Below are 27250 nucleotides of genomic sequence, written 5' to 3'. Positions count from 1 at the left end.
TAGCCCGTAGCCACGATCCGGCAGTTGAGACATAATCAGCCCCGAGTTAGCCTTCTAGCTGTGTTAAGCACGGACCACAACTAGAGGGGGTCGGGTTACCATCAAGCAATGTACCTACCTGTATGTAAGACTGCACACCGGCTAGAAAAGCGGCAGTTTAGCAGGATTTTACAGGGCCTTTGCAGGGCCCCCAAGAGGATTTGAGGCGTAAGGATTGCTTCCAAATTCCAATGCTTATTTCCACTTCATTACTGGTCCTTACCGGTTACATTAGGTCCCCAGCAGCGCAGAATTAGAGACAGAGGTAACCTATAAGTTTCATTTCAGTAAATTTCAGATTTCAGGTTTAACAAGACTCCCCGCATAAAGTCACGCAATAAGGTATGAATCAGTACTACTTAATATATAAGTATGTAACTATAAGAAGCCTAGCTCGCATTCTTCTTCCTTTTTGGGATCTTTAAGTACCATACCGGCGGGGGGGGGTTTTTAAAAACCGTTCTAAAATAAGAACGGTTTTGTATAAAAGAACGTTTTCGGGTTTTAAGGCTTCTGATTGGCTGGAATCCGGAAATAGTGGGTCAATGTTTAATTTTTGTGGGGCCGGTTTAAAATAAACGTTTTATTTATTCGAAACTATTCCGCCTTAAAGAACGTTTTTAAATTTAAGAACGGAAAAAAAAAATTTTTTTAAATTTTTTTTTCCAAGTCAAAATTTTACTTTTTCCGAAGTAAAGGTTATAAGGACTAAAATTAAATCAATTGCATTCTGAAATAATTCGATGAGATTGGCTACCTCGTCCCATTAGCTCAAACGTTTAAACTTTAAACCTTATCAATTAATTGTGGGGTTTATGGTTACACAAACGCAAGAGCTGTGGGTTCGAGGACCAGTCTTTCTAATTTTTTTGATTTTTTTGACTTTTACCCCACTTTTTCACGTGAAAGTCACGTGAATAGCAAGATCGTTCTATTATACAGAACTGTTCTAGCAATAGAACTATTCCAACGTTTACATTTAAATGCTCCTTATATGGTGGTCCTAGTATAGGGAACGGTTTCGTAATTTTAGAACGGTTCTAAGTACCCCCCCTACCCCACTATGGTACCTAACCTACTTTGTGATTTTGCAACCTTATCTCAGCGATTCAGCGACTACCGGTACACTCTATGTTGTCCACCTCACATTAGGCCTCGTGTTGGGCCTACGTGGAGGATCTAAGACGTAGGTCATTTGGGGGTTAATTCGTGTTCCGAGAGCTACCCAATGTGACAATTGCGCCACGAAAGCACATGAAAAATTTACAAGAGCGAATCCTTCGAGGTAACCCAAATTAGTCCACTTCGACGTAGAATGGCACCTCACGAGCAGAAAAACGACCATTTATTTGAAATAAGTCAAGCATCAGTGCTGAGACGGACTTGTAAAGCGATGCATTACATCTTTATCATAATGCTGACGCGGCACACAGTTCAAACAACCTCAGCTACGGTGTCGGTGATCATAACCCTCGTGCTTTTCTAGTTCGATGGCTCTGTAATGACTGTATATGTCAATTTTGTGATATCTTATCGAATTAAATTTACTTACACATTATATTGGATCATGATATACCCCAGTCTACCCCCCTAGCTAGTTCCGCTGACGGGTAGGCAAGACATAAGGCTGCATGTAAATTAATCTTGGCAGGCGGCTATCGTTCAGTAAGCGCACAGCCTGCGGGCTTATACTGCATCGGTCTCTCTTTTTGTGCTAGGCCGATCTTATCTCCAAACCGATGTGTTTTGCATCGACCTGTAGATCGTCTTACGGAGTACATCTCCGCGACCGATAAACCCAGTCGAAGGATTCCAGCACTTTCGTACCGATGGTGTGTTACAGCCGGAAAATACCCGACATAGAGGTTTAAGCATACTTGAAATAGATGTAACCCCGGACAGTGCAGGCTATATGCCGCCAACTACCGATTGAACGAGTCCTTCAGCAAATAAAGCCTTTATAAATAGGTAACTACCTACAGCGGGACTCCCAAATAAACGCCTACCGTATACATATCTGCTTGGAGACTGCATACTGTCTTACCACCAGTTGGAGGACCAAAGCGACAGTAGGCGGAAGGATTCATAGTTACACAAACAGGATTCCTAGTGGCGGGATGATGGTGTATGCTCATAGGTGTCAGTGGCACGGCTCGAAAGACAGCATGATATAGATATCAGATTGGTATACGTCACGAGACACATAGCCAAGCTCCAGTATCCATTAGAACCGTAATGTTACCGTTCATTCTCCTCACCTATTCCTTTCGGGATGATCGAATAACGGAGTAGGAATTTAATACGCCTCAAACGTGAGTATTTAGACTTAACCAACATTATTTTTTACTACAAAACTGCATCTGTAACTCTTCAGGTAGTCATTATATCTTAGAAATGCTGATGAGAAGGATTTTTATATATTAGTTAAGCTAATAAAGGCGATGTGAAAATCAAGTAATTTTCTTTCTAATGATGTTTTTCTTATACACTTACCTTAGGTACTTCTCAGGAGGTAGGTAAATCATCTATTAAAGTAATGTTTAAGATCAAATAATGAAACCTCTAGTAAGTCCATTAATTAAATGTAGTTCTTCTTAAAGCGGATGATCTTTGGTATCTTCCTTACGCTTCTTTCAATTAGTTCTTGTCCGATGGCCCTAAGTAAACTCAAAGCTTTACCTCTCATACTAAGAGACAACTAGACCCTTAACAGCTTCTAACTGGTTGTAGTAAATGAAGCTGGGTACTATAACTGATAAGCGAAGGCCGAGACTGTTTTTGTTACTAAGAGTGTGTTGTGTGATTATAGGGGTAAAATGAGCTATACGATTTATATTCGTGGGAGTGGGAATGGCCTTAAGACACGGAACATAGCACCCTCCCTACTCCATTGGTGATATAGAATTAATTACGCAGCTATCTTTTTTTCGAGGAATTTAAGAAGAAAGAAATCGTGATGCAATGGATAGACATCCCACCGACAGATTGACCACGTCCGGCATCTGGACAATAAGAAGACGAACTAGATGGAGTAATCGACATATTTAAGAAAAAGGAATAAGATTATATCTTACATTAGGGCTGTAGTGGTATCTAGGGACTCCAGAGTGTAACAGGGTCTTCCCGAAGGAGTACCAGAAAAGAAACTACTTTAATATTCTATTAAGGCTATGGAGGTAAAGATACCTAAATTCGATACAGAGTTATAGAACTCAACGGAAGTTACCCATTCTCACACTGCGCCCAGTAGTTAATAACTTTATGTTTGAGTCTCAAAAGCCCTATATACCTACGATAGACTTAACTTTACAGGTAGATTTATAGACTAGAGTGCGTTATATGTTGTAGACCCTCTCATGAGGTAGGGCAAGAATCAAGGAAATAACTTGGCTTTTCCGCCAGGAATCCTATACTGACTATGGGAGCCTACATCTATACATACTGAAAGTATGCTATGTTATAGAATCCTGACGGACTCTTTAACCCGGGGCGATTGGAAACTAGGCGAGAGTATTACCAGCGGTAAATGATCTTCAAGGTTACAATGACTGAAAGGAAGAGGAATATATGTGTCTATTATAGAGCTAGAAGCCATCTAGGCCTAGTTGTTTGCTTAAGATAACTAGTAAAACGTCTACCCCTAATATAGCATATATCATGTTAGCGTGAAATGTATGTCTAATTGGTATCTCTACCCCTGGCCATACCGAATCTCCCATTACGTTCCTCGAATATATATTTTGAGATACCATAATAAGAGGTACTTAAGTAACAACACGATTTGGATAGCAAAATAGCCTTTTGTATGATACTCCCGTGATATTACGTTATGAGGTTCCTGTATATAATTCAAAACACTTTATCTACGACATAAATTATATTATAGTGAAAATGGTTTACTGCCTTCATCTTAGAAATTGTATCCTTTTTATTAGGTATTACGGATCGTTTCAGTAGCTTCCTCCCTGATATGATCAACATCGGTATCGGATACTTCGTCTTCAAATTCGATGTCGTTAACGTGGTCAATCTTGCTTACCAAGTCACAGTAGCGCTGGCGCAGACTCCGTTGATACCACCATCCGATGTAAGCAACAATCGTCATGAAAACAACGCCAACAACACCAGCTGGAAACCACCACTTCTCGGCGTAGTATAACTGTTCCCAAGTAGAGTCATCGACGAATATAAGCGCTTCGGGATTTTTCCAGCGGTCTCGCCAGTACTGAGCCTGTGGAGTAGTTTGGTTAGCACCCCCCTTTTTAGATACTCAGGTTAACATACCGGGACCGCACAGAAGCAATTAGTTAAGACATTTGTAAGTACGAATACTACATGAAGGTTAGTATTGCTTATGGCAACTAGAGCTAGTATATCTTCGCGTGGTTAACTTACTTGTCCCCCCAATACTAGTGAAAGCTCCAATAAAGATTGCAAATAAAAACATCAAGTACCATAGGTAGATTGAAGCTGACTTTACTACCGTATACCACGTGTTGTTAGGATTGCCGGCCGTGTCACCCTTGGAGAAGTACCATCGCAGTAGCCACAGAAGCTGGAGGATCAGTTGTGATAGGCCGTAGGCAAACACGAGAAGGGAACGGCAGCCAAATCCAGGCCGAGGAGTAGTATAGCTTGACATTAGTTAGCAGGAAAATTTACAGGATAGACCTTAAGACAATACCTGACTAGTACGCTGAAGAATGTTGGTACGAAGTAAAGGGTAAATCCATAAAAGCCTGAGGTCCAGAGATCCTTTTTGAAGTTTCTGTCTAGTACTTCCTCCCGCATTCCTCGGAGATATGGATACTCGTCACCGAGCTTCGCGATCCACATGGCCTTGTTAGATCCCCTATTCCACATCCACGCTGGCTTGAACCTGGACTCCTTGTAAGCCAACCCAAAAAAGCGGTTCACCAATCTGGATGTAATTGATCTAGTATATCTGATCGCTCTTGGATCTTTCGAAGTAAACTCTACGCTATGAAGATTTCGAACCCCGCCGGGATCAGACTCCAGATCGGTGTCTACCAATCTTAGGGAATCTATAGGGGTAAAGGGGTCGGAAATGAGTAGGGATTCAGCAACAGCATTTTGCCATATATTCGGGTTGTTCCCAGCAAGAAGAAGACAGCTAACGAGAGCGACGTGAGGTATCGTCATCCAGAACATTCCAGCAGCCAATTGGTGCGCCGTGACACTATTGTTAAATGTTAGTGTTTTAGAGATAAAAGGCATATCAACGGAGTGCCATCTAACAACTTACTAGGAACCTAGTTCTTCGCGAACTTCATATACCGACCAGATAAATGACGCAATATAAAAAAGAACTGGCGCGCCGACTGAAGTACCAAAGCTAATTTGCGAGTCAAGCATAGCTAACAACCGCCATTTGGTAGTAATAATACTCCGGCGCTGCTGAACACTATACGATGACTGCTTAGACCTCCCTATCGTAGTGATTTTCGTTGGCGTATTCGAAGTACTGGCATCGAGGGAGTGGATTGGCGTGATTGTGTCTAATGGGCGTGGAACTTCTATCCTTGATTCGATATTTGTTTTCGTGGGTTGAGCACCGGGTCTTCTTCGAAAGACGCCTCCAGGAATATTGTGTACGAATAGGCTACTCGAGTGCCAAGCTTGAATATCAAGGTTGCCTATCAAGATGGAAAGGAGAGTATGAGCTTTCTCCTTAGCGGAAAGAGAGTTTTCTTTACTTCGACTTTCTAGATACGACAAGACTCGAGCATCAAGAAGCGCTTCATAAATACCCGACGTGATCATCGGACTGGCCACTGAGAAGACGACGCATGTCCAAATAATAATGTCTAGCGTAACAATAGATGAAGCCAGAGGGACTTTAATAATAAACAGAGGGATACTTGATATATCGATAGATCCACCAGAGAATAAACTAGTCGGTAGGTCAAGGCGGCGGCGACGAGGAACGTTAAGGCAAAAAATGAGCGACGGTAGTATGAATGCAATCAGGGGTTTCAGCCACTTCCCGAGATCGTTCGCCTTTGTAACAGGCCATCCGGGGCAATGGTTGTAACACCACGAGTAAGGCATCCAAAATTGTTGATGAGGCGCCGATAAAGTTCCATTATATTTTGCGCCGCAAGGAAACCTAGGGAACTCTTCAAGATCATTTATCGTGCCCGTGAAAAAGGTTTGCCCAGGCCGAATATAGAGTGTATCGTTTTCGATAACGAGGCTTTCATTAACAACCAAGTTGCAACACATCCCCCAGTCCTGTCCACCAAGGGCAGGATTAAATGTTGCAGGATTCTCTCTGAGGTTCGATAAGTAAGGTTGATAGATAGGAACGAGGTCGGTTGACGAGTTGCGAATGCCCAGTTGGCCGTTGGCCAAATGTAAACACTGGATGGAAAGCCATAATAGGTTATAGAGTAAATACATCATAGAATAATGCATACAACTATCATTTCTCTACCAGAAGATGTTGGCGGCAGAGTAAATCGAAGACAAATACCAATCAATGGGGGGTTTGTAGATGACCATATACCTCCTAACAAATATGAGGCCTCATGATGCTAACTATAGACTTCCTTGGCGCGCTAGTTTATTAAAGGGCGAGAAAAGATTAATGGGAGAGTGAAATGCCTGATTTACTCTCCGGGCGAAGACTAGGTAACGTGAACTAAACTAAGTTGACGTGTGCTTAAAGTGTCAACCCTTTCAGCTGGCTGGCGCTGGGGCGTTCCCTTTGGCCGGGGTCGGCGGAGAGCATCACGCGAAGGACATCAGAATTGATAAGCATATGTATAAGCGAACAAGCCACCAGGGGGGCCAAGAGAACGCAATGAGTGTCGCACAGCCACGATCAACTAATCGGACTAGATTGAGACACCGATTTGAATCGGGGAACGAGGGGTGACTTAGGTATTCATGGAGCCCGACGAGCTTCGTTATAAGCGCCCGACTACATCTCTTGGAATCCAATTGGATCTTACTCAAGTACACGTCGCCAAACTGTCCTGGTGCCACACGGCCTTGACTGAAAATACCCAGACATGTGCTGTATTCAAAACCATGCTTATGTAGAAGAAGCCACAGCTCTATTACAAGAGCAGGATTCTATCATCTTCATAATCCAGCTTAAAATCGATACTTGAATAAAGCTAATGACACTGCCATCCTATTAGTGGTATGTGTACTTGGCTGCTGACAGGTAAGGCTATCGGGTCTTGGCTCAAAAACAGCGCAATTCGTCGCGCGGAATACTTCATGTGCGGCTGAACAAGCATAGTATCCGAGGAGCAAGTTCGGATAGGTGTCTTAACTCATAACACAGAAGAAGATGTTAGATGTAACAAGAAGATACTTCTCAGCAGCTAGAAGGACAAGATGAACGACCATTAAGTAGTAATATCGAAGATATTATATTTTTGGCTCATTAACCCATTAAATACTACCTAAGCTGTATATATATCTACTTCTCTTGCTTATTGACCTACATGTAGGAAACACTAGGAGGTACATATGCGGTCTTTATTTATCATCTTATTGATATCTATAAGGCTCTTCGTCGGGAGAGTACATAACCTACCAACTTACCTACATCTTGACACATGCGGTGGCGTGGTACATGGAAAACAATAAGGTGGATGGCTTCTTCAAATGGCCAGGGCTAGACCAGGCTTGCAACCCTTCTGTGAAATTACTGCAGCCTTGTACTCCTAGGCTTGATCCTTCTATACTGTTGGTCGGTCAGACGCTTTTTAAGCAAGGTCAGAGTCTGCTTCCGCTATGTAGCGATACCAATTCTCCAAGCACCTATTCTGATTACATAGACCATTTGAAGTTACTAAACGTATTATGTTCATCGAGCTTTATATTGCCATCCGTCTTACTTTAGCTAGATTACCGAGATCGCCAGTAAGTTCGTGTTGGGTGTGGTAAGTCTTAGATAGGCTGAGAACGTTGAATTATGCACATAGGTCTTTGCGAGATGTATGGCATAATAACGCCAACGGGGCGGAGGACAGGCGTCATGAACAGCAGAGACTGAAACCTATCTTGTGAGGCGTAACGTTTATAGTCGAGTGTCAATTCGGATTGTCAAGTATTGATTAGAACCATATTGTGAAGAGTCTTAGTTCAAATATACGAAAAGAGAGTCAGCTTAAATCCACCTTATCCCTGTGGTTGCGGGGCTTGCAACGAGTACAACACGCGCAACTATGCCATTAGAACCCGTTCAACTACCTAGATTTCTATAGAAAATCAGACTAATACAGTTCATAATGACCTCTATTAAACGTTTAATGACTTAAGTGTGGTTGAGTTGGGGATTGGTCGGTATCTCTGTCGACTAACACGATCAAGAACGGGATTGAAGGTGGAGGGCTGCGGACGGCCGTGACGGTTAATACATACGGCGAAAGGTGTTTACAGTATTAATATGGTTTAGACACTGTATTAACACGAAGCCGAGTGATCGACAAGCAATACGCAAACCGCCTGACCGCCAGCTTTGGGGGCGGAAACCCAGGTATCATACGAATCATTCCAGGACATTTAATACTTTTACTTTCGACCATTGGCAACTTATTTTGGGAATACTATGACTTCAGCAACTTTGAGACGTAGTATTGTAGTAATGAAAGCTTCTGAACATCAACTACTAGTTATGCCCTACCCCTATTGAACTGCCCTACGCTACTGTTGACGATCTTATGTTAGGTACCTGTCTACCTCTTAATACGTAGCTGAACTCGTATTGCATTGCATACGGTATACCTTTTGTATCCAATTATCTCTCTGGTAACTTCCAGATTCACCTTAGTTGAAACACCTAGCTTCTGCTGTGCATACGTCAATATCGATAGTTTAAGGGATGATAGACACAGCTTAAGCTGTTGATGGCAGCTCCTTAAATCGATGCAACCTAGGTACGGACCGAGATAGCCTTTCAGCTGCTAGAGCTGTGTAGTTGACGAATCATCCGTGTTACCCCGGAGTTCATCATCTCAACCATCCTATCAAAACTCGGAACCATTTAATTGCGAATCGTGGGTAATCAGGCACCCCTGGTTACGCCGACGTCATGTTAGTATGGCCCCATACGTCAATCGGTGTCGCCTCAAGGTCCCCGCATCACGAATTCGGATCACGATAGGAAGGGCAACTATTTCGAATGTAAGATATATTTAGAGATTGTCGCCTCTTTTACAGTTTTTATCTTTAATCATCAATAATCATCTCACGAACACTACACACTGTAACCAGACGGAAACGAATCGTCATGTATACGAAATTCATCTTCACCACCCTTGCCTTAGCAGGCAGTCTAGCATCCGCAACCTATGCCCCGGAGCCCATTAAGGCGGCGGAACGCAATGTAAAACCGCGCCAAACATCAAATCCCGGAGGCCCCGTTGAGTCTCTAAGCTCCGCAGCCGACCAGGGCACAACCGGCGTCCTGTCTATTCAAACCGACACGTCCGTTTCCCTTTCCATTCAAACCGATACTTCTGTTTCCCCCACTATCCAAACGGATACAGTAATCAGTAGCATCACCAGTGTTGTCTCCCCTACGACTTCGGGATCCGATACCCAATCGCCCACAACAGAGACTTCCGGCGCATCTTCATCTGAGGCGTCTTCTGTTTCCACATCCAGCTCTGATGCGGGAGCAGCATACCCACAAGAAACAGGTTTCGCATTAGCTGCAGCAGCGGCAGCGGGGCTCGTTGGTATCGTAGCCGCATTGTAATAAATACAATAAAAGATGAGTTATCATGTACCATACTCTGGTCCTGGAATCACCTAATGATATACACGTTTATGATAATTCAGACGAAGATATGATCAAGCAAATTGTCTAAGATGGGTAAAATCCAATGAGTACAATGAGATCTAGAAGGTCAATATGGATTTATGTACTATCATCAGGTAGCTTACGAAGACTCATATATGTTTTTAATCATTATTCGCCCTCAGTTTCACAGGTATCGCGCGTAAATACAATCATATCGTGCTTTAGTTGTAGGACAAGTGCCGCTTATAAGATAAATCCTACAACCGTGAACACATGCCTATCAATCATATTAAGTATTCGCAAATTCAATATTTCATACAGTGCAACCGCGTATTAGCGTAAAACTGATATTTAATTCAACAGGTTATTGATACCTAATTATTTCTTTGCCGTGATCCGACTTCCTTGTAAGAGTACTGGAGTGTTGAAGGGATATAATACAAGTCAACTAGTAAGAATTGCCAAGTATCCGGATTTAAAGAAAAGTAACAATGCCTTGAGAAGTATTCCGCAGACAGGAGTTTTCATTTGGTCTCATAGCAGCTCGAAAGCGCGGTGCACATACCGGATCCTCGAGTATAACGTTGCAACTATAGTATAGAAAATTGTGGAATGAAACAACTAAACTACCTACCTCCTAAGTACCTACCTAACATAAGGGATAACCAACTTCCGGAAATGATAATAAACTACCTTCTAACCTAATTTAAATAATTATTTCAAAAATCTGCTTAGATAGGCGGTACCGACAACTCATTTACCTCATGTTACTATTCTTTGCCGGACCTCTTCTTGACAAATTTCGCCCCCAATACATGCCCACGTATGTAACAGAGCAACTTCATAAGAATATTGCACTGAAAGACTGCCGGTGATGACCATAATCGTGGAATTTCACTTTACGTACCTGGCAGTGCTGCCGATCCCGACGTGGACGCCTTCCACAACTTCATTCACTAGCTGAAGTCGGACTGGTGGGGGCTGCTCTTTGGTCCTGTGTCGAGGTCTTTTAACAACGGTTGTTGTGGTAGGTTCGGTCACAAGTACCGGCTCCGACAACTTGGACTTGGGCTTGTCCTTATGCTTGTGCTTATGCTTATACTTTGGCTCAGGATCGGCAGGATATAATTCCATAAGAAATTGCCTGTCACCTTGCGACAAGACGGTGTTGAGCCCGATCTCCGTGTTGCCGTTCACCGTATGTCCCTTCTTGACGGGGTAGTGCATGATGGAATGTATGTCATACGGTGTTGTCCTATTCCCAATAACGCGGCTCTTTCCATAGTCGCGATCGATACTGTCGTCATTGTACCCGTCTCTCTTCAGCGCGGAACGATTGAATTCGAGTTTACAGTTGGGGTTCTTCTGCTCGTGTTCAAGGCCCAGCATTTGAAAGTGATGCGGATGTCAGAAGAACCGGAGTCGTTGGGTTTCAGAAATCTAAATCGGATGCGCATCGGAATGACGTTGTAATACTTGACGATGAGACTCTCAACCAGTTGTTTTTCTTCGGGGCTGCCGTCCGGAAAGCGTACTTTCAGATAGCGTTTGTCGTGAGGCCAGATACTATCGTCTTTCGTGGCGACCCCTTCTGCGGGACGTTTAGTTGACGTATTCTTGGTGTGTTTTCTGTGTCTATGTTTATGACTTCTCCTTCGCCGGCTTGCCTCTATAATGAAATTTATGTCATCGTCGCTATCAGACGAAGATGAAGAAGATGACGAGTCGTCACTATCAGATGAAGACGAAAGGAATGATGAGGATCTAGCCATACTTTAAATAACGGGATGAACCAGCATCAAGTCTCAGCGTGATGTCTTGACTTCTGTAGGCTCTTAGACTGTCCCTTCCCAGTAACGTAGAGGTTTTAAAAATTGCGAATAAGGTAGATGAGGAGGAAAGAAACGCCTAAACTATGGGAGGGAGTTGACTTTATTTCAGCCCGATGTACTGCCAGGAACTCAGCCCCTGAGTATCCCCTCGGTCCGACACAGGAGCCTCAATTATTAAGTACGTGTACGGCGATACCACTTCGCCTGTATTGCTTGTTCTTTATCTTACTACATATTATGACAATGCGGGAGGTGCATTATAGACATTGTGTAACGGCAGTTAACAAATTCATTGGTACAGCAAGCTACCTCCAAGTTCAGCTACATCGATGTTAATAGCCTTTTTAATGTAGAATAATTTGAATTGGGCCCTGACTGTTATCCAGGTGACATTTACCCTATTAGTTTACACTATCATGAATTCAAGTCGCTCATCACATTTATCCAGCTTGTCTATTCCAACGCTGGTTTACAGCGCGAAAGGATTCATCATCCCAGTATAAGCTATGCACTGCCCATTATCTGTGGAAATACCACCCGCCCCCGCCCCAATCTCTCGGCACGAATTTGATGCCAACAGGGTAGCATACCTTGGTTAGGTACCTAAGGTAGCTAGAGTGGCTATGCCATCCCCATGATTTTAAACACGCAACTCTTAGGCAGGTTTCGGTGTACTTCAAGATTTATCTCCACTATTACTTCACTTGGGGGCAGTAATTCGTTGATCCAGTCGTCAACTAATCCTAATCCGACTACGATTCCTCGACCTGTCAGCCTGTTATAAGCACAAGTGCTATTAACGCCGTTCATCGCCACAATATCTGCGTCCTACTCCGCCGTACATTTGATGACATGCCATATTCCCTCTTCTTAGAACCTAATCCATCTCTACCTCTTTGACCTAGGTACGTAAGCTCTATGCATTACTTTAAGTAATCAACAGAGTACCTACCTAGGTATCTATCTATACAAGGTGATATTCTAGTATACCCATTGCGCATAGGTCCAGCCTTCAACCTCAATTAATATTCTATTACGCACTTAGATCTTGCCATCATAACAGGTACCTACCTATAACATAGTTACCTAATACCCGATACTTTCTTCTATATGTTCTATTATATTATATAAAACTAAAGGTCTAAATCAATTATTTGAAATTACATTACCGTTTTATTTCTTCATTCCCTGCCATCAATATGTTCCGTTGGCACCGTCCAACTTGTCGAAGGCCTGATATATGCGTGGTTAATGACGTGCTTTTCTGCTCAAGCTGTGACTCAGCAGTAGAGTTATCAACCTTCCAAACACCCTGTCTTTCGACTCCATCTAGTTGTCAAAGCAATTCCCTGGAGTCTTTAGACCTCCGGTGGCCATTGTCGGTTCAATATTCCACGGACGGGAAAAGGGGTAGCAATAGCTCGGAATGCCAAGCCTCAGCTAAAGAGTTAAAGACACGCCATACTAGTATACCAAAGTCAAGTCAGTCATGCCTTAGGGAGAATAGGTCCGCTATTAGGTCCCATGCCGATGGAAATCTATATCCGTCCTTGGCTCAAAAATACGACATTCGACTTCTCAGGCTTTCTGCTTTGTCCTCGAATTATTATCTCCACGGCGACTTGGATGTTGCCGATTTAACCAACCCTCACTCATTTGAAGCACTGTCATACTGTTGGGCAGGAGAAACCAACAACAACGATAAAGCAAAGTCGATATTCATAGGAAGGTTTTGGGACATAGTTCCCATCACTAGGAATTGTGATTTGGCCTTACAACTTCTACTTTCTAAGGGCCATTTAAATCTATGGGTTGACTCTATCTGTATCAATCAGGAAGACCCATACGAACGGTCGCATCAAGTCTCTATAATGCGTGATATTTACTCCAAAGCTTCGCAAGTACTTGTGTATATGGGACCTACTGCAGATGACAGCGATGATGCAATGGATGCGTTAAGTATGCTTTCTCGGGCAATAGAACCCGACCTAAGCAGTTCTCAGAAACTAGGTCTAGAGCGCCTTTTCAAAAGACGGTACTTCTCCCGCGTCTGGGTCATCCAAGAGATTATTATGGCTCGAAAGGTTACTCTCTACTGCGGGGATAAAAACATTTCTTGGACGTCATTTAGCGACCTGAAAGTGCCCTACCGCTATACACACAACGTACCTTGGCTTTTGGAATATGGTCAAGGAAATGACAAAAGAATGAGTGAGCTAGACGGTCTTTTGCAGCTCTTAGATGCCACTTCAAGTTGCCAAGCTTCTGACCCCAGAGATAACGTGTTCGCCGTGCTTGGCCTCCTGCGCAATAGTATCTTCGAGGGGTTGGCTCCAGACTACCTCTTATCAAAGGAAGAGGTTTACATCGGTATTGCATCATATCTTATTCTCCGCCATAGTAAGACCGAGATCTTATTATATCCGAAGCAATATCCACCGAACTCGCTTCCTACATGGGTTCCAGACTGGTCTATTTACCGACCAGCCAAGATATCATTAGAAGACTGTGAGGATAACACGGTCTACGGCGTATCTCTATCCGACGTTGCAACTCGAGTGGAACAGTTAGCACAGGACGAGTCTAATCTTTGCAAAGACGACGACAGTTTTAAAGTGGAATATTCTCATAGTTTCTCTAGGGAAGGAAACAAAACTCAAAATATCGTATGGCTCGTCGGTAGCCAAACTACCTGGACTCTATTTACGACTAATTCTGAGAAATCTCCTCGTATTCGACACTTCTCAAAATCATTGACGAAATACAATGCTGAAAAATACGATGCTGAGAGGATACCCAGCGCTTTATCAAGTGTCAATGCGCACACGGGAGCCTTAAGCATACAAAGCTGCATTGTCACAAGTCTCAAGTTATTCTACCAAGTTAATCACTACGACTTTATTCAAAAGATTTCTTTCCCAGGTCTCGAGTGCGACTTCGAATGGTTAATTAGAACAGAGATCCCTGCAACTGCCGAGCTTGACGCCGTGGTGTATGTCCCGGGCTGCAGTTCATATCTACACCTACGAAGAAGCCCAACTAGCGACGATTATAGTCTCATCGGTGCGTGTCGAGTGGGATTTCGTCAAGGGATTGTAAAAACTACACCGTTGGATTTACCGGCGACACTTCGCAATCTTACATTTGCCAACGCAGTCGATATAAATATTTCTAGTCAGGAACGTAACACCAACCACCTCCATGCATCTTATGGGTTCGACCAGTCATTTATCGAATTTCTAGTTGATCTTGCTGAAAGTAGACTCGGAATACATATAATATCCCACTTTAGATCTCGAAACGCGAGTCTTAGTAACTTGCGAGCAACAATACTTAACAAATACTTCGAAGATAGAATTGGGATATCAGCCTTCTGGAAAACCGGTTCGGGATGGATGACCACTGCGACTAGGGGCCGGGATATCGAATACATTAAACGCGTATGTGTTATAATGGCAGAGCAACTTGAATTCTGGTCCCGGCATACCACCTGGAAGGCGCTTGATTCCATCCGGACCAGTATAGATTCGATGAACAAGTTGAGCCAAATGTGGTCTGACTGGAACAAAGTCGCGAAAGTTCTTGCGGCTATTGAAAAGGGATCATTGACCAAGAATGTGAATGATCACCCCGATACAGCACGCTTAATCGATTTCCACGAATATGTCCACGGCATAGAACCTCAGACCGCTACAAGGCTCGGCCTTCCAAATTCTTGCGCATCCCTCTCGTCATTGGTATCTACCCTAACAAAGCTAGCAATAGAGATAATGCACCAAGTAGACTTTGAGCAGGAACTCTTTAGCTGCTATGTTCCCGGGATAGATTACGAGGGTGAAGATGGGAAGCTAAGTTTAGCCGAGCGCGTTCAATTAGGGAGGTTATACACTCATTTCATAAGGAGCTCGGCTGAAACATCGAAACGTTCCCTTCACGACCCTCTAATAACCCTAGGGACCGAAACCTTCTACAATAGGGTTAAATCTAGAATTGCTATTCTCGAATGGATGAAACCTAGCTGGGAGTCGTTTCAAACGCGCCTTGTGGAATTCCGACAAGTCTGTGTACACATCACAGCCATCGACGCATTTCAAGAAGGCATAAGCAAATTTCAAAATATTGTGATTGTGTGAACTATTTTGACCACATACTTAGGGGGTAGTCAATTCAGCAATGCAGTGTATCATACCAATAACCCCTTTTCAAGATTGGTAATTATAATTTGGCGCAAGATACGTGTATTTTCCAGTGAATAGGCTAGTCAACATATATCAGTATAGAGTAGAGAAATCTCCGTAGTTTACTTTCATATTTCCTATGCAATGTGTCAACTCACTACTAAATAACGGGAACTTGCAGTTGCTCCTATGAGGTGATTTTTAGCAAAGGTAATACTAAATTTATTAACTACCTAAGTTATTGTCATTATATGCCTTTTAACCCCAGGCTAACATCTCCTTTATTATCTTTTACTGCACCTGTCAGTCTTCCATAGCAGTAAAATCAGGCCATGCTCTGGTATAGGAGCACAAGGCTAAGTATTATCCCATTAATAAATGCCTGTGACTGTTACTGCAGACCCTTTGAGTAACCTTTTGAATGAGGTATTGATGTAAATACAGCAGCTATCCAGAGATGAATCTAATGACTCTTTGAGCCATTTAAAGCCCGATTCACGTAACTTTATAAGTTGCGAGATTGTTTAGAATTGTATCTTGTTAAGTTAAACCGAAAATTCACAAGTTTATAGTTGTTACTATGTTTTCTACGAGAGATTGCAAATAAATACCATCCATAATCTTTATTTATCTGCAACGGGCTTCGGTTTGGATTCTCTAATAAGCTATTTACGAAGGCTTCCAGTCCGTTAGCTCCCGCGATCCATACCAAGACCCCGACACTGTTAACCCAAGTCAAAGTGTAGTCGAACGAAATATGTCAGCAGATGAGTCTTCAGATAGCGATTGGTTGGCATGGTCTCAGGTTGTTGCAGCCTTCCTCGTACAACTGTGTACATTGGGCTTGAGTAACAGCTTTGGTGTTTTCCAATCATATTTCGAACATAATCTCCTTAGCTTATATTCACCTTCCAACATTGCCTGGATTGGAACGACGCAAGGATTCTTATCAAGTATAATTGGAATCATCAGTGGGCCACTGTACGATAGAGGCTACATTAGATCCCTAATGTATTTTGGTGGGGCGTTGAACGTTGCCGGTCTACTGTGCACCAGCTTCGCAGGACAATATGCGTGGATTATTCTCTCCTTTGGCGTTGCCATAGGTCTGGGGTCCGGTGCTCTATACGTACCATCTCAAGCAGTGGTGCAAGCCTATTTTCCCGAAAAAACCGCCGCTCTGCCAACGGGAATCTCTATGACAGGATCGAGCGTCGGCGGAATAATATACCCTATCGTATTTAGGCAACTGGAAAATAAATTTGGCTTCTCATGGGCATGCCGTGCGCTTGCTCTGGCAAATGGAGTCTTTTTGCTGATAGCATGCCTACTCATAAAGCCTCGGGTGCCACGGGATACAGAAAGAAACACAAGGCCACGACCTTTCAACTGTGAAGTATTTTACGACTGGAAGCTAATATTATTGGGTATTTGCGCCCTGCTTCTGAATATAGGGATCGATGTGCCCTTCTACTTCATCTCCACCTTTGTTCAAGGAAAGCTAGGACTCTCTCCGACAGTAGGCGATTCTCTACTTGCGGGAATCAATGCCTCATCTTTATTCGGCCGCATTTTTCTCACCTGGATATCCAATTACTCCAAGCCCCTAATTACGTGGCAATTCACAATTCTTGGGGCATGCGTGCTGCTGTTCTGTTGGTCGGTTATAGAAACGCTAGCAGGAATAATTGCCTTTGTAATTTTCTACGGATTCCTCGTGGGTGGTTTAACTTCTTTAATACCACCATCAGTCCGAGAACTTGATCCGGACTCGAAAGCGATTGGAGCTAGAATAGGCCTAGTTGAAGGGTTTCAGGGAGTCGGTTTCTTGATTGGGCCGCCCATTGCTGGAGCAATTCTGGAATCTCCAGCCGGTTACTTCGGCGTTAGTATGTTCTGCGGAGCACTTTACTTTGCTCTCTTTCTAGTAGTTGGCATTCTCACATGTAGACGATCTACATCGGAAGAGTATCCAAATGAAAGCCTAGCGCTATCAAATATTGAAGGGGAGGCGACAGCTGTAAGAGTAAATAATTAAGAAACACTTGGGTTACTAGGCGAGTTAGCGTCTAGTAAATAGCGACATATAATTAATAGCTAATATACCGAATTGATACGAGGCTTTTCTTTTGGTAAATATTTGAAGAAATTTGTCGTTGAAGATTGCTGTCAAGTTATAGACTTGATGTCAACAGAATGTGTTGTCTAATAAAGTGACTGGAGGGTCGGAGTTTCAAAAGACCACGTCATCTGGAAAACCCACGGTTCTAACCGGTGAAGAAGACAAACTCACTTGGTGGCGACGGCGATGTTCGCAATGAAATTTAGTAGGCTCTTACCACCCGGAAGTTCCTGATACCCGTCAGTCTTCTTAAGCTCTTGCTTGATGATGTTGACATGATGTTGATAGCCTTATCCCAGTTCTCCTCGACAGGCCACCCGCTATCTACGGTGCGCTGTCAGTAAATATTCAGTGCGTCATCGTTGATGTCGGTACCCTTAATAGATACATCGGAGGATTGGCCTGAGAGGGACGCTACAAGGGCAGCTGAGGCCGCCCCGGTGCCGCAGCCATTGTCGTTCACCACAGAACCGGCCGTGATAGGAGTTACATACTAACTCAAGAGAAGCTTTGGCAAGATTTTCCATGCTATCAAAAACGAGTTCATCGTATAGCTGGGGTGTAGGCGCTAGAGCCTGCTTGGGCACGAACCTAACCTCTCCTTCGGGTGCGTTCATGGTGGATGAATTTAAGACTGGTTTTAGATTTGATTTGTCCAAAAAAGGGGTTTTCGGGGCTGGGAAATGAAAGTCGCGAGAAATAATCTTGAATATATACTTGAGCGCTGTTCTCAATGCCTTTGAGTATGGCATAACAAAGCAGTCCAATGTCTTTCTAGGCAGCTTGGTCATGAGCACTGCCACCGGCACCCTACCATCCTGCCGGGGCTGCACGAATGTAAGGGGCGTGAGGCAAGAGACGGCGAGGGGTTCACCTCCGGGTGTTGGGGTAGTGGGCAAGGGTAATGTGCGCCAGCCGGAACTAACATAGCGAAACGTGCAGCCGGTCGAATGTCTGTAGTAGTAGTAGTAGTAGCTAATGGTAGAGATATTTATTCTTATCCACGGCCAAAAGAATATAGTTCTTCACGGCGACAAGTATCGTGAACCGCATTGATTGAAGCGGCGGCTACTTTCCAGCAAGAGCTAAGACCATGTAATTGTAAGTTGCTTATAGAATACGAATTCCGCTCCGAATGGCCGAACGGCGGGATTCCTCTAAGAAATGTCAGGGTTGACAGCGGGTTAAGCGGCTATTGCTGGATATTAGCGGTATCTATATGACGTTATAGCGTTGGAACCTTTATCCCCACTTTACCACTCTCCGCATTTCTCCAATTCTCTCCCCTAACTCACCCACCTGCGCCCTAAGCATCACCCTATATTGCTTATACGTTGCTTATCAGCGTGTGCTGTAATACCAGCGCAAATGTATCGGAATGCCTCCTCTTAAACCTTCTACGCGTTCCGCTGCGTTTACCTTCGTTAGCCGTTGATCCTTACCTAAATTGCTTCCGATTCCGTCAAGTCGCTTCCGGTTCCGAGTTGCTTCGATCGCGATCATGTTGCAACATTCAATATTTGATCCATCTGACGCCAACCCTGTTTGAAAGACGTACAATATTAATCTATACTGAGTTAACTCCCTTGAAACCACTCACGATGCCCGTCACCACATTCGAATTCGCCGAGAAATATCGGTATCAAAATGGCTTTGGGTCTTACTTTGAGTAAGTCGGCCATATGCTATTACCGCTTACACCAAATTACTTACGCTATAATAACCTAGGACTGAGGCTATCTCGGGTGCTCTACCCATTGGTCAAAATTCCCCTCAGAAACCTCCATATGGACTATACGCCGAGAAGCTTTCTGGTACTGCGTTCACGGCCCCACGGCATGAAAATCAGCAGTCATGGCTCTATCGCATACTGCCTTCGTGTGCACATCCACCATTTTCCTCCGCTATTGACGGTGCTTTCAGGTCCCATGGGCTAGTCGATCCCACAAAGCTTATATACATACCAGATCAACTGCGATGGGATCCTTTCGATCACGACGAGCAGACCGACTTCGTCTCAGGTCTACGCTTGATTGCCGGAGCCGGCGATCCAACACTAAAACAGGGCATTGGAATGTACGTGTACGCCGCGGGAAAGTCGATGGATGAGCGTACTGCTTTTTACTCGGCGGATGGTGATCTTCTGATAGTCGCTCAGGATGGGGTTTTAGATATCAGAACTGAGCTAGGATGGCTTCTCGTCCGACCCATGGAGATCTGTGTAATACCCCGTGGGATCAGGTATCAAGTTCATCTACCGTCCGGTGCAGTCCGTGGATATGCACTCGAGCTTTATCAGGGCCACTTTACGCTCCCGGAACTAGGTCCGATCGGATCGAATTGCCTTGCCAATGCCCGCGACTTCCAGGCTCCCGTTGCTTCATTTAGCGAGGACTTTGGCGCTACCGCTTCCGAAGGCCCTAATACATACGTGATTATAAGCAAGTTTAATAACTCGCTCTTCCAAACTAAGCAAGCTCATACGCCGTTTGATGTCGTTGCTTGGCATGGAAATTACTACCCGTATAAGTACGACCTGGGCCGTTTCAACACTATTGGGAGTATTTCGTATGACCATCCAGACCCATCCATCTTCACAGTGCTCTCGGCTCTTTCAGACCACCCTGGCACTGCTATCGCCGATTTTGTTATCTTTCCGCCGCGCTGGCTGGTGGCCGAGAACACGTTTAGGCCACCATGGTACCACCGCAACACGATGTCTGAGTTTATGGGTCTCATTGCCGGCGAGTACGATGCGAAAAAAGGAGGACATGGCGGCTTCATGCCTGGTGGCGCAAGCTTGCACAACGTTATGAGCGGGCATGGGCCAGATGCCAAGAGTTTTGAGGGCGCCTCCAATGCTGAGCTCAAACCTGCTTTGGTTGGTAAAGGTAGCTGTGCTTTCATGTTTGAAAGCTGTTTCATGGTTGGCGTCACCTCATGGGGTCTCATAACATGCAAAAAGGTCCAGGAAGGTTATAGTGAAGAGAGCTGGGGTGGCGTACAGGCTCACTGGAAGAAACCTGAAGGTGTGAGTGCCAACAGTCACTTGCTGTAGTAAGACACCCACGAATAAAGCCAGAGTCAAGGCTTCTCGAAAATTTTGAGCATATCTCTTTAATCTTTACACTACCGTCAGAGTGTCATCTTACCGACATCAAAATATTAATATATATGACTATTTCAACTATATATCGATTTTACTTGGTGTTCGCTTGTACATTTCCCAGGCTAGCGGTTCAATGTCACGGACTCGTCATATTCAAGGAAGCAATCCCTAAACGCCAAAAAAAAAAAAATTTTAAAAAAAAATAAAAAAAAGTTTCAAGAGCCCTGCCAAAAATGATACAGTGTAGATTGGAGATCTAAATAGAGAGGAGCTACATATCGCTTCCTATATACATATACTAATTGAACAAAACAAGGAAACTAACATCAGAAGCTCTACCCATCCCATTACCTGCAAGTCTGATGCTTTAATCTACAGATATCAAAGAAACAAGGCTTAAATACTTTGATCGACCTTCCTGATTCCCTCGCCCCCTAGCCTCTCCCCTTCCATTTCCCGTTCCCATTTCATGCAGGATACACTCCCTTGAGCTCTGGATACTCCGGAACCGGTATGCCACCCTTTTCTTCGGGCGCGAGACGCATGAGTATCTTGTCGATCTTGAAGAAGGAGATAATCGATACAATAAGGTGTAGAAGGGAGATAGCCCAGTTCGACTCTAACGTCATAATTCCGGGTATACCAGGCATGAGCTTTTGGGCTTCGTCGACGTATGGACGAATCTTCGCATCGTAGGCCTCTAGAGCGGTCGGTACGTCGCCCTTGTGTCGCGCTAGCTCTCCGGCCAGTGTCCAGGCCCCCATCAGGGAGACTGTCGTGCCCATGCCTGATACCGGCGCTGCGCAGTAACCCGCATCGCCAATCAGCGCGATGCGTCCCTTGACCACATGAGGCGCTTTAATCTGCCCGATAGAGTCCGCGTAGAAGTCAGTCGATTTGGCCATCCCCTCGAGGAAGCGGTCCATTTGCCACCCGCAGCCCTGGAATATTTTCGCGAAGGACTCTTTCTGCTCCTCTACGGATTGCCGCTCAATTCCTCGCCGCACCTCTTCCGATTCTGTGCGCACCATCAGGTAGGCTTGCGTGTAAGGCCGGTCACCCGTGCGCGTGGCTAGGCCGCGTCCCTTTCCTGCGTGGTAGAAGCGCGCCAGGTCGTCGTCCCCGGGTTCTTTTGGAACGGTAAAGTACGCGACGTAGAGGTTCAGGCGCTTAAACATACCGAGCCCAGCCTCTTCGCCAAACATCATGCGCCGCGTTCGCGACCACTGGCCATCGGCTCCGACTACTAGGTCGTACCGCCTCGTCCGACCATCTGAGAAAGTTACATCCACACCCTTTTCATCTTGGTCTAGTCGCGTGACCGTCGCGCCGAATAAGTAGCTGACGCCGGGTCCATTTTCACCCTCGGGAGTACTCTCCTGATTCTTCTGAGTATCTACCTTTGCATCTGAATCTTGGAGACTAGCCTCGTAGAGAATCTGACACAAGTCGCCGCGCAGGATCTCGAAGTCGCTAGTGAAAGACTGCTCTATAGTAGGATATTAGCAAGCAATCGTATAGGAAAGGAGTATGAATGGTCGAAGTCTGTCTTGGGAATAACAACTCCTTAATATGTTCGACAATGAAATTCTATCCCTCGCGAGTCGCGATAGACCAAAAAAGGAGTTAATAAAAGCTCTTGAAGGTACTTACGGCCGGTTTCGGTTCCTGCGGCGCCGAACAGGCCGTGTTGTTTGCCCTTGGAGTCGACGAATGTTATGCCGCTCTCATGCACACACTTCTCTTTCACGGCGTCGATAAGCCCAAGCCGTTTCATAATCGGTACACCCCATGCCCGAAGATCAATTTGTAAGCCGTTATGCCTTATTCCCGGGTGTCGTTCCACAACCGTGATACTGTTCTCCGGGTCGGAACGCCGCAGGAGCGTCGCCAAGGCAGGCCCACAGATACCCGCACCGACGATGAGGACCTTGAGCGGCATTATCGACGAAGGCCTATTATTACTAGTGGGTACCTAGAGGCGGTGTAGTAGAAACTTTTATTTACTCCGGTTTACCAGAAGGGGAAGAAAGGAGGAATAAGTATCTGTTAGATCTGATAGGACAAGAGAGTTGATAATCCGTAGACATAGTGTCATTATTAGACATGTGGGAGCGTAGTCTTATATATATATCTAGGTATACATCTTGATTGATCTGTATATGTCTGTGTATACCGGGGTCCAGCGAAGATATTCGGCTCCGCAAGCTAGACCTTCTCGGCCCTCGTCTTGTAGTGTATAGTCCGAAAAGCGCGGTCATACATGCCTCATACTATGTACTGACATGCTAGCATGGTACCTTGTTCGCGGGCGCAGCCCCAGCCTAAATGCGAACCGTTACCACCCATGTACACCGATCAATCAAGTAAGAGCAAAAGAAGTAATCCGTATCCCCGAATACTATGCGGATTCGGATATGTTTTTCAGGTCTAACCGTCCGACCCTCCGCACCTACATAGTACTCCTTTTACCACTGCAAAACATGAATACTAGGCGGATATGACCTTACGATGTCTCCTTGTCGAATAAACGATCAGCTTGCGTAGTTCACGGGAGCTAGACCGCAGAATGAGTCAAATTTCAAACGACTCGTAAGGAGTTAAGCTCAACCCCACCAATAAGTCATTAGGTACGTAGGTAAATACTACACGATACATGCATGCTACTACGACATGTGTCCTCGGGTGGGAACGTTGTGGAGACTCATAATGTCTTTACCGGATTCGGTAGAGACCAAGATACATATTCATCGCTTCCTTTAATGCGCCATATAGCAGAAATTATTAATTGATCCTGCGGCTAGATATATATATTTAGAGATAGGTACCTGTTGAGCTTGAACTCGTCCTAGAATGGTAGAATTTAGAGAAAAATGATCGGTAGATCCCACCAGAGCAATCAGTCCACCGGCCGTGTTCGTGTAAAATCTATGCGCTGATGGTTCCGAACAAACCGGGTTCCGTCTCTAGTAAGTGCCGAGAGCGAGAACGAGAGCGAGAGTCTGTAACATATATGGGCCACCCTCAAATAGAATATACATAAGTATGCGGCGAATCATTGGATGTAACCTCAAACATCAATATAGGATAACCAGGTAAAACTAACCGTAAAGATCGAGCTGATGAAAGCACAGTAACTGTCCTTTAATGAGCTCTCCTTTAATCTATCTGCAGCTCGCTGTGTGGTCGCTCTTCACCCCTGTATATTTCACCGCATATGTTTTGCATAAGGAATAAACGTAGCATTATGTCAACTAGTTGAACCGATGGTGACTTGACTTGACATAGACTACTAATGAAATCATATCTTTCCACCTATTTCAATTTGACGATGTAAATTCTTTCAAGTTATATGGACTGACTCATCGACATCTTACTACCTTAGGTACCTATTAGCAATAGATGTAACCCATAATGATATTGATAATATACGAGTTACTTCATCCTACTCGGCGAAACACCATAAAAGAGTACTCAATTATTACGGTGCCGCATACATTACTGATACGGCCGGTGGTCTAGACGTTCAATTAGTCAACCTCATGCGCATATCAAGTTCTATATATCAAGTGCCAGCAGCCCCACGCGTTACTCGATCTCGGTATGACTCTAACTAACAATGGTAGCATCTTGTTGAAGTTCCAAGGTAGGATCTGATTTTGGGACTTCGGAGCTCGGATAGTTGCGTTCACATAAGACCCGTCTTACGGTGTCTATTTCCCCGTATGCCCATATATCTTGCATTAGATGAAGGGTGTGCTTGTCTCTTCGCTAAAACTTATAACGCGAGGATGCCTAAGGTAGCCCGTACCTAGCAGCGACAACAAGGACGGAATGGTACTAAAAAAAGAGCCACGGGAGCCATATGCCGGATCTACGGGCCCCATAAAGCTTGGAACGCCTAGTGCTAGTAGATCATCTTGGCAAGGTAGAGAGTATGTAGAATGGGGTATTGTAGTCGCCTCATCATCTGCATTACCTACGTAGATATTCCAATGTATGTAACATTAGTGCATACCCCACCGAGAATGTTCAAATGAGCGGTTAAGGGACCGCTGTCAGGTAAAATATCAGCAAAGAATTTTAATAAGGTAGGACAGACCTCCCACTTCACTTATAACGAAGCAATACCAACCGCTCTCACATATTCAACGTTCTTTTCACTACATCGTCAGTCGAGTGAAGCTCCCTCGAGTCACATCAAAGCATGTCACAATACTAATTTCATTTCAATCTTCCAGATCTATTCATATCTCATGGTATATCAACATACCAATATGTAACTATCCTTTCATACCCCTTTCCCCAGGAGCAACAAAAGGCTTTAAAGCAATTTCGACGTAATCTATAAAGCATGTCAACACGAGTACTTCAGTTCAGTTACGTAGGCGACCCTTAAAAGTCAAGCGCATTCTCTCTTCGGTAATCCTGTATACTTCAGGGAACCACGAATTCAACCCCTCGTCCTCATCCGAACGACCATTCATCATAGTCGTGAGCGCGCGGGCGCACATCCAGCAGAGAACCATGCCGTGACCTTGGAAACTAGTAGAGACCCAAAGATCTTTCTCTCCTGGAATCTCGCCGACGAAAGGGAAGCCATCGGGGCTATAACCCATGATACCGGTCCACGCATTACGTATTCGCCCTTCTTGGTCATCTTTACCCCAGTTATCACCGAAGTATCTCGGTAAGCTGTCTTCAAGAGCTTTTACGATGTCATCGTTAAGTGTAGTATCATCTGTCGTCCCGTACTCCTCGAGACCATCTGCAACGGCCTTAGAGAGAGCCCCACCAATTACGATATCCCCCTCAAACTGCGTGCCTCGCGGTCGTTGAATCATGTAATCGTATCCCTTTTTACTGAAGAAGCTGTATGAGCCTGCCAGGCGATCCTTCGGTACGCTTAGACCGGGTCGCTGTGCAGTGACATGTCCACGTAGCGGAACGATAATTCCCTGGAATTTCTTCCAGATATTCGCAGTATATCCATTTGTAGCCAGTACAACTTTCTGCGCTTCTATCGAGCCCCTAGGGGTCTCTACCTTCCAGCCACCACCCTCGAGCCTTTCCAGATTGAGCGCGGGGGTATTGGTTTGCAAGTTAAGCCCCTTCTCCAAGCACAGTTTCAGCACGCCTATAGTAAACTTGTAGGAATTTAGACTTCCTGCCTCATATGATAAGCCACCATATACTTCCTCATCCCCTCCCTGGCCGCAGAAGAACTTAGAGCTTACTTCTTCGGCACTATGTATAGCGTATACAGAGGCATCGTCGCTGGGTATGGCATCCTGCATAGCCTTAACAGCACGCTGGTCGAACTCCCATCGCGCTGCATCATAAACCACATCTACCGTATCGCAAGGGTGGCTATCACACTCAATCCCGTGTTCCCTTGCGAACGCGTGCACGGCGCGAATGTTAGCCAGCTCGAGGCGAGCGATCTTGACAGCCATAGCAGTGCCGTAATGTTTCTCATGCTCTTGGAACGAGAGGTAAGATGCTGCCTTCGTATGACCGCCTATACCACGCGATGTCAGTCTCAAGAAGTACATTATAAATATCCAGGAACAAGGATGTACCGTTCCGTCCAGTTGCACCCGAGCATGTCTGCCGGGCCTCCAGCATGATAACGTCGCGGGTGCCTTTCTCTAGAAGGTTGAAAGCCATTGCGGCCCCAGTGATCCCACTCCCAATAATTACAACCTCCGCCTTAACCGGCAGTGAACTAGTCGAGCGCATGTCGGCGATCTCGTGGGGTTCAAGCTGCCAGTAGCTCCGGGTGGGGTTCTCTCTCGGTAGAGTAACAGGGATTGCAGCACGTTGGTCCATTGTCTAGGATAGAGCAATGAAAAGATAGAACTTGATCGCAGTAAATGAGGAATATGTTTGGTACAATGAGATACTCATGCCTTGACACCTTTTAAATCCGATGTTTCAATTAGAATCATGGATTGAAACTTGAGGTTTGAGTGTATGGGGGGTTAATAAGTTTCCCTTTATAATCGCTAGTTACTCTATATATTTCGGTTATAGAATCTTACTTCACATCGGATTATAATCACGCGCGTTTGAATGCGACCTGCAGAATTTATAGATAAGAAGACAAACGTTTGAGCCATTCAAGTTGCTTATGTATTATGTATCACCTATGAGACCGTCCTCGCGTGACCACACAGTAGA

The 27250-nt window shown here is 44.7% G+C and overlaps 9 protein-coding genes across 9 annotated transcripts; 4 read left to right on the top strand and 5 right to left on the bottom strand.

The window, feature by feature from the left end:
- Window positions 1–3874: 3874 nt before the first annotated feature.
- F4817DRAFT_325189 (uncharacterized protein) lies at window positions 3875–6779 on the bottom strand. Its single transcript, XM_049301741.1, has 5 exons — window positions 5306–6779; window positions 4724–5239; window positions 4435–4673; window positions 4324–4370; window positions 3875–4270 (listed from the first exon to the last, which is right to left on the bottom strand). Exons 1-5 carry the CDS (start codon window positions 6475–6477, stop codon window positions 3971–3973), a joined length of 2274 nt encoding a protein of 757 aa, XP_049162850.1. The 5' UTR covers window positions 6478–6779; the 3' UTR covers window positions 3875–3970.
- A 2173-nt stretch (window positions 6780–8952) lies between these two features.
- On the top strand, window positions 8953–10034 carry F4817DRAFT_325187 (uncharacterized protein). Its single transcript, XM_049301740.1, has one exon. The coding sequence runs from the start codon at window positions 9311–9313 to the stop codon at window positions 9779–9781; it is 471 nt and encodes a 156-aa protein (XP_049162849.1). The 5' UTR covers window positions 8953–9310; the 3' UTR covers window positions 9782–10034.
- A 260-nt stretch (window positions 10035–10294) lies between these two features.
- On the bottom strand, window positions 10295–11280 carry F4817DRAFT_325186 (uncharacterized protein). The gene has a single exon (XM_049301739.1). It carries the CDS (start codon window positions 11213–11215, stop codon window positions 10721–10723), a length of 495 nt encoding a protein of 164 aa, XP_049162848.1. The 5' UTR covers window positions 11216–11280; the 3' UTR covers window positions 10295–10720.
- Window positions 11281–12558: 1278 nt separating this feature from the next.
- Window positions 12559–15945, top strand: F4817DRAFT_325183 (HET-domain-containing protein). The gene has a single exon (XM_049301738.1). It carries the CDS (start codon window positions 12858–12860, stop codon window positions 15789–15791), a length of 2934 nt encoding a protein of 977 aa, XP_049162847.1. The 5' UTR covers window positions 12559–12857; the 3' UTR covers window positions 15792–15945.
- A 648-nt stretch (window positions 15946–16593) lies between these two features.
- Window positions 16594–18105, top strand: F4817DRAFT_366689 (MFS general substrate transporter; the record flags this gene model as incomplete). Its single annotated transcript, XM_049307012.1, has 1 exon — window positions 16594–18105. The coding sequence occupies one exon, from the start codon at window positions 16594–16596 to the stop codon at window positions 17872–17874; it is 1281 nt and encodes a 426-aa protein (XP_049162846.1). The 3' UTR covers window positions 17875–18105.
- Window positions 18106–18160: 55 nt separating this feature from the next.
- F4817DRAFT_311939 (uncharacterized protein) lies at window positions 18161–18575 on the bottom strand (the record flags this gene model as incomplete). The annotated part of the gene is made up of 2 exons (XM_049300065.1): window positions 18161–18278; window positions 18457–18575. The coding sequence occupies 2 exons, from the start codon at window positions 18573–18575 to the stop codon at window positions 18161–18163; spliced, it is 237 nt and encodes a 78-aa protein (XP_049162845.1).
- Window positions 18576–19237: 662 nt separating this feature from the next.
- Window positions 19238–21316, top strand: F4817DRAFT_325178 (Homogentisate 1,2-dioxygenase). The gene is made up of 2 exons (XM_049301737.1): window positions 19238–19627; window positions 19687–21316. The coding sequence occupies exons 1-2, from the start codon at window positions 19560–19562 to the stop codon at window positions 21014–21016; spliced, it is 1398 nt and encodes a 465-aa protein (XP_049162844.1). The 5' UTR covers window positions 19238–19559; the 3' UTR covers window positions 21017–21316.
- On the bottom strand, window positions 21247–23354 carry F4817DRAFT_325176 (FAD/NAD(P)-binding domain-containing protein). Its single transcript, XM_049301736.1, has 2 exons — window positions 22721–23354; window positions 21247–22556 (listed from the first exon to the last, which is right to left on the bottom strand). Exons 1-2 carry the CDS (start codon window positions 23007–23009, stop codon window positions 21535–21537), a joined length of 1311 nt encoding a protein of 436 aa, XP_049162843.1. The 5' UTR covers window positions 23010–23354; the 3' UTR covers window positions 21247–21534.
- Window positions 23355–25289: 1935 nt separating this feature from the next.
- On the bottom strand, window positions 25290–27166 carry F4817DRAFT_325175 (FAD dependent oxidoreductase). Its single transcript, XM_049301735.1, has 2 exons — window positions 26650–27166; window positions 25290–26588 (listed from the first exon to the last, which is right to left on the bottom strand). Exons 1-2 carry the CDS (start codon window positions 26897–26899, stop codon window positions 25444–25446), a joined length of 1395 nt encoding a protein of 464 aa, XP_049162842.1. The 5' UTR covers window positions 26900–27166; the 3' UTR covers window positions 25290–25443.
- Window positions 27167–27250: the final 84 nt, after the last annotated feature.

The sequence above is a fragment of the Daldinia loculata genome (assembly GCF_022478755.1).
Source record: "Daldinia loculata strain CBS 113971 unplaced genomic scaffold F4817scaffold_4, whole genome shotgun sequence".
Taxonomy (NCBI): domain Eukaryota; kingdom Fungi; phylum Ascomycota; class Sordariomycetes; order Xylariales; family Hypoxylaceae; genus Daldinia; species Daldinia loculata.
The sequence above is the reverse complement of the archived record's forward strand: the minus strand, read 5'-3'. Positions and strand labels throughout refer to the sequence as shown.